Source organism: Triturus cristatus, chromosome 4_1 (genome assembly GCF_964204655.1).
Source record: "Triturus cristatus chromosome 4_1, aTriCri1.1, whole genome shotgun sequence".
Taxonomy (NCBI): Eukaryota; Metazoa; Chordata; class Amphibia; order Caudata; family Salamandridae; genus Triturus; species Triturus cristatus.
The window spans coordinates 1,344,304,651-1,344,316,765 of record NC_140585.1 but is presented as its reverse complement, the minus strand read 5'-3'; the positions used below and the strand labels follow the sequence as shown (position 1 = coordinate 1,344,316,765).

Below are 12,115 nucleotides of genomic sequence, written 5' to 3'. Positions count from 1 at the left end.
AGAACATCCCGGTCACTGTAGTTGAGGATTTTAACTATGAGGGGCGTGGGGTCGCCCCCGTGGCCCCTGTCGGAATCCGGTGCGCTCGTTCTACACAGAAGTATGGCGAAAGACCCTCCTGTGCCACGTATTGTCGTTACTCTGAATTCTTGACTAGAACGAATATTATTTAATTCACGATTTCAACTCTTCCCTCCCCACCACCTCTCCAGGCGACTGCATCACTCGGGAGATATGTTTGCAATCTAATGGCTCCCTGTTTCTAGCTATTAGTGTCTTTAAGGGTCATTTTTCAGTGGTCAATGTCTCCCACATTCATTGTGGCCTCCTACCAGGTGAAGGTTTATATTTTATATGTGGTTTCAAGGCTTACCATTGGTTGCCACCCTAATGGGGTGGGTCTTGTTATTTGGGGTATGCACTTCCCCGTGTATGTGCCATTTCCCCACATCATGAGTTCTCTAAACTTCACTCTTCTCTTGGAGATAAATCTGATATGTTTTCAGTCTCTCAGACAGATACATCTGGTCAGGAGGCCTATGATTTTGGATTAGGCGTTCTTCATATTATAGAGATGACTATGAATTCCCGAATGGATACACAGGCTGGGCAGGTTACTGGAAGCTACCCTTAATGAAACAACATCAGCCCTAGGTGACATCACGGTCGAAATGACACCCATGAGGTCCGTAGTTTAACAAAATCGCATGATGCTCGACATGCTATTGGCCGAACGAGGTGGAGTGTGCCGGGTTTTGCACACTGAATGCTGCATTTACATTCCAGGTAATTCAAAAAATATTTATCAAGCTATAGAACACATGCACAACCTAGCACAACAAGTACATGCCTTCTCTGAAGTAGGTATTGGAAGCTTTCTGGTATTTTGTATCATCGGTTTTCACCCAGTGGGAATGGAAAATATTGATGATAGTTGCTATAATCGGTGGAAGCATTCTAGTATGCTGCCTGTGTGCACAGTGTTTGCATATGTGCTGTGGTATGTTGGCAACAGCTTGCCGCCCTTCCCCAACTTCCATACACCAGACAAATGCAGCCATGCTTCAACAGGAGGAAGTTTCAATGTTGATGCAGAGAGATGAAAAATTATTCTCCAGTGAAGATTGTAAATAACACATATTAATGTTTTGAATAATAAGGAAATGTTTGAAATATTTGAAGGTTTGATTGTGAAAAATATTTTCTTATTATTGTGAACATCAGTTCTTCTACTTTGTATTTGGCCGATATTTCGTATTATGAGCTTTGGTGTTTTTCAGTAAATTTCCATACGCACACAAATGAGACTTGTTTGTTCGTACCCTTGTCCACCTGGTGTTGCCACCTATCCTGTCTGTTAGGTTTTTGTCCACCTGAGGCCTATCAGAAATCTCTTTCTGATGTTTGCACTTGTTCTTGGAAATGTTATTGCCTTCCCCACCTAACCGTGGATTGTTCCTTTTGCGCACGTACACAGCCTGTTCAACATGTATAAAGAACTTTCGAGATCTTTGTACGCACTTCACTTTTCATGGCCAACCCAGTGCTGTGAATTTGTGCACCCACTCGAGTTTAATAAACTTTGATATCTTTTCACTTACCTCCTGCAACTGGCCTTCATGTATTAGAGCAGGGAGATAGAATTTTAATTTCCACAATATCTATATTAGTACTTCCGATAATGAGGGTGTCATTTTGAGCCTAAGATTTCTGAAGTTAGTAGTGCAACTATTAAGAAAACAATCATTTTAAAAAATGTAGTGAGTGCAGTGTACACTGTTGCTTAATTGCTGTGACATAGTGTGCAGTTATGGGTTTTTTTCTGCTATCTTTGATTGTTTTTTCCCAACTGTTCAATGATAATTCTTTCTACAGTACATCATTTATGGTGTATGAGTATAGAACGTGATACCAGTAAAAAAGGGAAAATGAACTGCTTATTTACATTATAACATACCTTTACAGTATTTATAAATGTGTAGTGATTTGTTGAAATTATGAAGTTATGCATTGTGGAAATTGGAAGTTTATTTTTTAATTTTTAAAGGTTGTAGTACTATTTCATATTTTTCTTCTTTATATGCAGATCAGTGACACCATCTATTGGAGTAATGTAATTTATTAATTGGTTCTTTCAGTGTTGCTCCATACATTACATTTTCAGGATAATAAAAAAATAGACACCCACTTACAAATTCCAGTGTTCACTTATACTACTATACAGCCACTCACATACCAATAGAGATATTCACTTACTCAATCACCCACTGATACACACACCAGTACAGTCACTCTCACACCCAGCTACACACCGATACAGCCACACACACTCACTTACACACTGATGCAGCCACTGTAACACCCACCTACACAGACACAGCCACTCACTCACCCATACAGCCACTCACTCACCTATACATCTACTCAAACACCCACTCAGGTACCCATACAAGCACTGACACTCACCGATACAACCACTCACACACACCCTTACACACTGATGGCAGTCACTCATACTACCACTTACTCATGCAGCCACTCACACCCACTCACCCATATAACACCCACACATTCATCCAGATTCTTATACCCATTCACTATCCCATACAGCCACTCACACACTGATCTAGCCACTCAGTCACTCACAGCCACTTACTCACCCATACAGCTACTCAATCACCCATACATCCACTCACATATCTACTCACCAATACAGCCACTCACACACCCACGCACTTAGTTACTCACACATTACTCACTCGCCCATACAGCCACTGACAGCCACACACTCCCCCCTGCAAGCACTGACACAGCCACTCATTCACCCACTCGACCACTCATAGGCCCACTCACTCACTGATACAGCTACTCATAGTCAGTCCCTCACTCCTACAGCCACTCACACACACACACACACACACTCAGGCAGTTACCACACAGCCACTCACTCAATCATACAGTTACAAACAGCCAGTCACTCAATCGTACAGTGAGGTCTGACTTGCAATAGCCAGTTGCCTGACTGGGCACGCTCCAGGCCCAGATGGGATACCTTGAGACATGTTAATTTCATTATGGGCCCCTCTCATGACCAGTACCCTTAACGTAGCCTTAGTGACTGATGTGCCTAAAAGTTGGTCCCATGCTATAATTGTTCTGATATTCAAAAAGGGCTCGAAAGGCGACCCACAAGGCTGTCGCCCCATTTCTTTGATAAGTAGAGCTGCCAAAATTATGGGACGTATTCTGCTTGACCGCCTCTAGATATGGGCCAACGAACAAAATGTAACTAACGTTGCTTTAAATAGGCAGACAAGTCCCAACCTGTTGGAAAATGTTTTGAATGCACGCACGCCAGGCTCTGCGCAATCCCAGGCTCATTGCCGCACCGGTTCAAATTGTTGAGGGCTGCTAGTGATGCTATTGCTGTCATTTAAATGCTTTCAAAACAGTTTTTTTCATACAGAAAACATTATAAAGATGCCTGGAAATTGATAAAAGGAGGAAATTAAAGTGTTGCCATCCACAAAAAACTGAGGTCAATCAATCAACCAGTATTTATAAAGCGCGACTTGTCAACAATGAAGGTATCCAGGTGCTGAAGACCCTCCTGCGAGGGAGATCAGTTGAACAGCCAGGTTTTAAGTCCTTTCCTGAAATGTAAGCAGTGAAGTTGAAGGCCGTAGGTGGGTGAAGGGGGAGTTCGTTCCAGGATTTCATGGTGAGTTAGATAAGTGAAACCAATAAAAGCAATTACTGAGTCATGTTATCTTCTGGAGCTCTGTAAACTCCTACTATTTAGGCTGATGAGAGGTTTTATCTCCTCCATCAGGTTTCGTTTTTTTCTTTGGTGCATCACAGGCAGAATTTGTGGATGATCTTGATGGAGTAGGCAAAGGTTTCTTTAAAAACTGTCAGGTAAATTGAGTCATATGTAAGCGTCTCATAACCTTGTATCACCAACAAAAGGTCATGGTTAGTGCTGCTGCTGGGCATGTCATTCGCTATCCGAAATTGTAAAATCTATTCCAAATCGGAGTATACAATCAACAAATGTGCTTGAGATACAATGTAATATAGTGGTTTTAAAGAGAGATTATTTCTATAGTTCAGGTCATGAAATGGATTTTTTTTTGTCAGAGGTTCTAAGTGTCCAATCCTAGATGGTAGCATTAGGGACAGTTGGTGGCCCCTTTCCTGGCCCAAAAATAAACACATTTCTGCACTGTTAAGTTTTTGGATTGAACATTAAGAAATACCTTATTTTACGTAGGTGAACTATACATGTATCCCCAGTCTTGTATAGCGTGCATGACATTTTTGTTTCTAAAAATGTGTTTACAGTATTTGTTAATTTAATGCGCCTAGGCCAAGGGTGCTAGGTTAAAGTAATAAGTGTTTCCATTCAGATGTACTCTCTAAAGCAGGGACTTCAAACTGGGTGTCAGCCTCCTCTTGGGGGGCCTTGAGTGATCCCATGGTGGGCGCCAGGTTCTAGCCAAAAGAAGCATTATGCTGATAACAGCGATTTGTTTTTAGCGCACATAAATGAGCAGCAGTAAACCACACTGTAATGGGCCATCACTACAACACATCTTTTTTCATTTATATCCGGGCTGGGAGAAGGTGTCAAAAAGGAAGGGACTCCAAATATTCTTCAAAACTGCCACCCCCATTCATAATAATCACACTGTGGATACCTTTACACTTTAGTAAGGCCTGTGTGACCAGAATAGTATGATTGGCAATAATGTATTTGATTGCATTTTTAAAACTGTAACAGAAATTACCTGCAATGTTTAAGTAAGTCTAGACATATTTAAACATTGCCAGTTTAATAGAATAATTTGATCCCCAAACTATTGCACTTTCCTCTAACACCTGGAAAGGGTAAACATTCTGGACATATAGAGTAGCGGAACAAAATTGTGCTAAACAGGGCATTAGGGTATTCTATGCTGCCACCTATTTCATCTACCAACCTCCACACATTGTCCCTACCCACTGAGGAACTATCCTTGTAGAGGTTGCAAACATTAGATAGAGATGCCTTGGTAGATCCTGTTGGTCCTTTTAATTTCTTTTTAGGTCGAGCCTGGGCAGCACATGCGCTGCTCTGCGACACATGCTGTATTCAGGTATGGACTTGAAGCTCCACCCACTCTCTGCCCATCTTTTCAATAGGCTGCTGTGACTGTCCTTTTTACATGTTGGGTTTTGATTTGTTAATAGGCTTATTAGTCCCTTCTCAGTACCCCCTTTCTTCTTTTGTAACCTCCTATCAGGAGTAGACCTTTTACTGTGTCCTTACTGTATATCTTGCAATAGCCCTGCACGACAACTCTTTGCTTAATTAATCTAAAGAGCACTGGTTGGACGCTAGCTTTAGCAATGGCAGACTTCTTTTTGGTGTTTGCAACGCGTTATGCACGCTTTCACTTTCGTTTAATGGGCGTCCCATTATAAATTTTAAATATGCCCAGTCCACCCCTCCCCCGCTGCAGAACACTGCGAAGCGGGCGCTGTGTTAATTAGAGAAATATCCTGACACGTCCTCCATTGTTACCCCTCCCTCCCCCATCCATGCCCTTCATGTGCCTTGTGTTTTTTAACGGACGCAGTATCCGTTTTATGGTTCAGTTTATTTTTCATTGTTTGTTGCCATTGGGTTGCTTTTAATATATGAGAGTTCAAAGTTATGCGATTCACTACTTAATGTTAGTCATAATTAAGACAATGAAGGCATGTATGCAAACACTTAAGAGCTTGCTGGTTTTGCCTGCTTCCACCCAGAATCACACATCAATATTTTGGCACAGCAACCCCCTCCCAGGGCTCTGATTTATAACTGCGTTCCACTGAATGGTTTCCTTCTTGTTAAAGCATTGCACCCTGTGCTTGTAAATAGAACTTGAGCCCTCAATTTGGCGTGCAGATTTGCCACTCTCCGATGCAGCTGCCCACCGAATAATAACTCTGGTGGAACTCACTTTGAGTTCTGCAGCTTGGGACTTTATTACATAATGCTTTTTCTCTGCCTACACAAAGAGACAATGACTTAAGCTGTAGGTACGCATTTATTTCGGTTTAGACTTGCACTTTTTTGTTTGCTGTTTTACTTTTACTGCCTCTCTGTGCAAACAGAATTTTGGTTCTAGCACTCATTGCCTGTCGGTTACCAATGAAACTGCAAAAATTGTACTGGTGAGGTAAAAAAAAAAAAGGTAAATTCCTCAGCTGAGCCTTGGCACTTGCCCACCTCTCTCCGAATCAGTTGTAGAGCAAATCCACATGCCAAGACCTACTGCCCTGTTTAGGTCTCGCCTGACCCAGCGCATGCGCTGGTCTGGCGAGACTTATTGAGAGGGCTCCAAAAAGTGCTACCAGGCCAGCCTAGAGCTACAGTGCAAGTGCGCGGGCGCGCACGCCTCACTTTACTGCGATTGCTTTCACTTTCGCGGCCGCTCGCCCGCTTTAATGTTTGCTCGTGATCACGTTCGCGATCACTTTCACTTTCGCGGCCGCTTGGCTTAGCCAATAGGTCTCGCTGTTGAGACCTTATAAGTATTTAGTTATCCAACTGTCGCATGGCTAAACACTTATAAGGTCCCAAAGGCGAGACCTATTGGCTATGCCAATGCTTGTTTGTATCTATATTTCGGTCTGTCACATGAACGACTCGAGCACCAATGAATCAAAACGATTGCAGTGAAACAATGTTATGTGAAGTGAGCCTTCCCAGAGAGTGAGCCCGAAGTGCTGCTGGGCCCTTAAAGAAAGCCTCAGAGCTCACTGACAATGATATAGCCTTATGTTCATGTCTTTAAATAACCATTTTCAAAGGAAAAAACCTTTAAATAACTTATTGTATCTCCAGTCCCCTGAAAGGCGTCTACACACTTCTATCAAGCTAGCATCGCTCACTGGCAGACATACCGGGCATAGCATGGTTTAACGAGTAACAGTAAACCAGTTTGTTCGGTATTTTTACATAAAATCCCAAAACAATTCTATATTGCTCCTAATCTGTTTGACTGATGGCAACTCAACTTATGATAACTCTTCCAGGTCCTGTGACAAGGGAACAAATTTCTGTGCCTATGCACCCTGCGTTATACAAAGACACAGAATGTATTTCAGGTTTGAGAGATAACAACAAACGCCTGGTCCACACACAAAATGACAGCAGAGTATAGAAAATTGCAGGATAATGTGCTCTTCATTAGTATGTCGACGCTTTTATTCCAAATACTGAATCTATATTTTACACTCCCCATGAAATCTTGTTTGTTAACACCGCAAAAGAGCAAATAATGGTCATCCCCTCGATATACTGGGCAAAGGTGCAATAAATGTTATATTGCATAGGATTGCAACTATTTGATAGCGAGTCCTGCAAGCTGACTTTTATAGTTGTTAATCAGAAGTACAGTCTTTTCGCATCTATGACAAAACATGGAATATAGTACCAAGCAATAGTGCATTTATTATTTATGCTATATTTTGTGCCATGCACAGTTTATGCCATGCACTTAGCAACACTGCATGAATGAGCGTCATACCCTCTCAAAAATGAGCAATTTGAACATTGCTAACACTCCCACAATTCTACTTCAAATAAAGCTGGGAACAGAAAACTTTTGACACTACATTTATTTATTTGCATAGTTGTTTAAAGGGCCTGTAAGTGCTGCCAGGAGATGGGACATTGTAGCACTAGAGAAACTGTACTCTGTATCTCAGTCCAGAGAAAACCGCAACACCGAGAGTTGAGAGAAAAGAAAGGGATAGAAGGGAAAATCAATAGATTTTTTTAATACTGCCCTCACCCACTAGTTAGTGGCATGCTTCATCATAGGGCCGCTTTGACGCCCAGGTGCAAACCAACACACTGGACGGAGCGCTGTTTTTTTGGTATGAGGTAAAGAAAGAAAAAAGAAAAAGTTTCCCTCATGAGGGATCACAGGTGCAGAAAAGAGTGTACTAAAACTGCCTCAGGAGGTTCCACCTGCATTCCTTTATTATTGGACCACCTTGGCAGGGTCAAAAAAGCAAATTGGAGGGGCATATAGGAGGAGCTACTACTCTTACCCCCTCGAAATGTACCAAAATGTGTCGGCCAAATCTAAATGCCCTTTTGGGTCACTGGCCTTTTTCAGGGTAAAGATCCCTCACAGAATTTGGTCTATGTGATCAATTACTAAATGGTTAAGTCAACTTTATTTGTTAAACATTGATAACACTTGCAAAATATAAGATACACATACCTAGTAAAGATGTACAGTTAGGAGAAACAGATATTTACGATATGAAACACATTTATGAAATATGTTAAGTGAAAAAACACTTATAAGCACCATTACATCATGTGAAATGTAATGTAGATTGATACCTGTAATCTTAAATTCAACTAAATACATTCAAATAAACAAGGAAAAAGCAAAAATAAAGAATGTTGAGAAAAACACACATATTGACTTAACATATTAACAGTTAGTAAAAAAAGAGAAACAAAATAAAGCTTCAAATTCCCAAAGAAAAATAAATACATAAATTATATATAGGTTTATATGTTTAAAAAAGGTACAAAACACATTAGCAACAGCTAAATTAAAAGCAAAAATGACATTTAGGTTTAGTGACAGATTCAGAAGAATAACTTACAAGTCTCCACTCCACCAGGGATTCCTGTCAAGCCTTTGGGATATAGGATCTGCAAGACCTTCTCCTCCCAGGGATAAAGTTGTAAGGGGAGCTAGGAGAACCACCACCAGTTCTCTGGGCCTCCAGGTGACACTTGGTGGCCAGGGAACACACTCTCCCCCACAGGTCGTTCCACCTCTTCCGAATTTCCTCCTGTGGGCCCAGGTTGTGTATTGCGTGTGTGTGTGTGCATGTATTTGTGAATACACGTGTACCTACCCCACTATTCCTCTAGTTAACCTGATGCCTCTGAAAATCACGTAGGAGAAGGATTCTAAGTGAATGTCTTTAAATTATCTGGGCATATCTGTAATTTCTTTAATAAAGGATAGATAATATCTTTGTTTATAATAAACTATAGTGGTGTTAAGTGAGGAGTTAAGAGCATGATGCAATCTGCATGGCCATCTGTGGAAGTAGTCCTATCCTGTGTACATGTCGTCAAAGGTGTGTGCTCATGCTTGGACTGCTCTGTGTCATTTGATACCATTAATGATAACATTTTACTTGATTGGTTGGTGTCATATGCAGGAGTTGCAGGGAACATTCGTAACTTGTTTCCCTTCTTTCTGGACTAATCATACCTGTCAAGTTGGGTCCTCTCCTCTCCAAATTCACACACACGATGCCCCCAAAGTCCCAAACTCACTACCAATATTTTCATCATCTGTATGCCCCCCTTAGCACTCATTCTGGATTCATCATCAAGTACCTAACTGACTCAAGTAAGTTCATATTTAGATGCACATACAGTGGATGTATCTGAACAGTCAGAAGTCTTAAATCTCATTAGTGGGCTCAGTTGACCCTTTGCTTCTCCCTTTTTCTTGGCCAAACTCTATGGGCCTGCTTCTAAAACTAGTTCTGAAAGCTCGCAATTTAGATGTCATTTATGTGAACCCAGCCACTAAAAGTAGATTCTACAATCTATGATTCAAGCAATTCTCCTTTTTTCTCTGTTTCCCCCAAAAATTGTCCTCCTCCTTTCCCATGGTTCTCTTTCTTGCTAGATTACTACAAAACCATTCTTAATGCTCTTCCCAAGAATTTGCTAAATAATCTGCAAAGAGTTTTAAATCCATGAGTTAGGTTCATATGTGGCTTGAAACGCAATTACCCTATCATTTAAATCACTATGGGCTCCCTTATGAGTTGCCTGGAGGAGTGCTCCCGAGAATGATATCGCACCAGCCAACTATATCTTTCTGGTTTGTCTGGGCCCGGAAGTACTGGTTCTGATAATTCTGGGCCTGGAGACATCAGACCTGGCCTTTGCTGTGGAGCTGGAGGCAGCTGTTGTGCCCAGCCCCTGCCTGCATTCATCGGTCAGCTGTGGGGAGTAGAAGAAGCTCCTCATAGCAGCTCTCCTGTAACACGGGGGGAACGGCACTGTAAATTTAAAAACCTGCCCCAAGCAGGTAGTAAATATGTGTGGGTTCGAACCAATTATTACCCAAGGAATGGGGATAACATGTTGATTTGCACCTGGGCCGTATTATACATATGGAGCATTATCCCTTATTGTGCCATGGTGGACCTTTCAAAAGGTGCACCAGGCTCAAGCAGGAACAGTGCACCATATTATAAGGAATGCACTACCCCAGAACAGCTGTAAACGTGCACCCTCCTCAGGGCAGTGGATTCACGTGAAACATGGAGCAGCTGCTTCAAAGCCGCTCTGTGTTTCACAGTACAGGTGGCAACCCACCTGCACTTTCAAGAGGGGAGATCCCTTTGGAGGCGGGTGTAGAGAGTCCACCTGCAGGGGTATGTCGGGAGGGGTGTGGGTCCATGGGGCTCCCTTTCTCCCTCCATAGGGTTTGCCTCTGCTTCCGCGTCAGTAATATGGCACAGGCACAGAGACAAAGTGATTCCCTAATTTGCAAACGAGGGAACAACCTCTCATGATGGCGTTGGTGCTATATGTTTGCCAGCATTATCAGTATTATAAAACGGGACACACATGCCTCTTCTGCCCCTTCTGTAACACCATTGTGACCCGGGGGCACACGCTCATAGCAAAGGGAGAGCCTGCATTAAAACAATCTTGTACACAGGTCTGTTCATGGCTGTGACGGTCTATCTTACTGCATCCACACGCCTGAAATCATCCTCTGTGAACTTAATGGAACTCTGCCTTCCAAGCTAAAAAGTTAGGCAGTCCAAGTACAGGGCTCCTTCTTCTCCAATTGTCTACTTAACCTAATGAGAATGGAAAAAGGTTTCCTTCATTTCTGACAACGCCTAAAGAAGCTCATTTTCCTTTGTGCTCACAGCTTGGATTTGGTTGACATCAGCACCTCTTACTTGACTGCCTCATGAACGTTTTGCACCTACTCAACAGTAAGATGCTTGACACTGGAATATTAATTCTGTATTCCTCCCTCTTCAAGGCTTATCCACCTTCAGAGATAATTTGAGTGCTTGCCTGTTGTATTCTCATCTGACATAGGAAACTTACTATGTTGTTCATCACTGTTGCCTCTCTTGTATTGCAACTCCTACTCATGGGGAACTGAGATCTGTCCTGGTAGTTTGAGCACTTTTAATGAAAATACCAAGAATTACATCTCCACCACCAACCAGCAGCTCAACAAAATTGTAGTTTAAATATGAAATGTCAGACCAAAGTAGTGACTTATGGCGGATGAACACCAACATAACTAGGTCGCTGCCACCCTTAGAGCAACACACTCTTCCTTCACCTCCTCAATCAAATTAAACATTGTTTAGAGAGTGTTTTGACTGGATCATAAGCAGGTCTCATTTGTAGGTTGGATCTGGGCCAGCTGATAATTTAACAACTGTGTCAATAGCCATATGTGCTGATGGGCGCTATAGCGATGGTGGGCATTCTTCCAAACTGAATTTGTTCCAATCTCTGTGTGACTCTCTTGTGGTGATAACGTTTTATTGTCCTATAACCTAGTCAGTATCCTAAACATAAAGGACAGTCAGACTCCATACCAGTCCACTGATTATCCCTGTTTTATAAAAAGCAAATTGACACCTACAAATTCCTTTTGTACTAAAACGAAGAGAGAGAGAGAGACATTAGCAATGCACATTATTGCTGGTCAATTCTGCTGACTCATCTTTAGACCTGTAATTTAATTTTGTACTTCTGATGTTCTTTTAAGACTTTGTGTGTTACTTTCTGCATTTTCCCCCACTTACAGGTGTTGTAACTTTAAAAACGGTGCTTTCCCCAAATATCAAAGAAAACAAAGAAACATATTTTCAAACCGATTTGGAAGGCGAGGGCAGAAGCAAAAGTGAGTAAAAACCATGAGTCATTTTTGTGTGAGTAAAGTAACATTCACAAAGCATTTGTTACTCTACTTTGCTTGAAATGTGATGTTAATTCTTCAATCTGTAATATCCTGGAATCAGTGAATTAAGGTAAAAGCAT

At 41.7% G+C, this 12,115-nt stretch overlaps 1 protein-coding gene across 5 annotated transcripts in view; it reads left to right on the top strand.

Annotated features, from left to right (window-relative positions):
• Nucleotides 1-12,115, top strand: part of LOC146856651 (zinc finger protein 540-like) — a 330,854-nt gene that overhangs the window by 178,806 nt on the left and 139,933 nt on the right. For all 5 annotated transcript variants that reach the window (XR_014981542.1, XM_085654832.1, XM_085654833.1 and 2 more), the window contains one exon: nt 11,883-11,978. Coding sequence is in view for 3 of the 5 variants with exons in the window: in XM_085654832.1 (XP_085510958.1) it covers nt 11,883-11,978 (96 nt within the window). In the remaining 2 variants the exon portion in view is untranslated. The remainder of the gene's footprint in view (nt 1-11,882; nt 11,979-12,115) is intronic.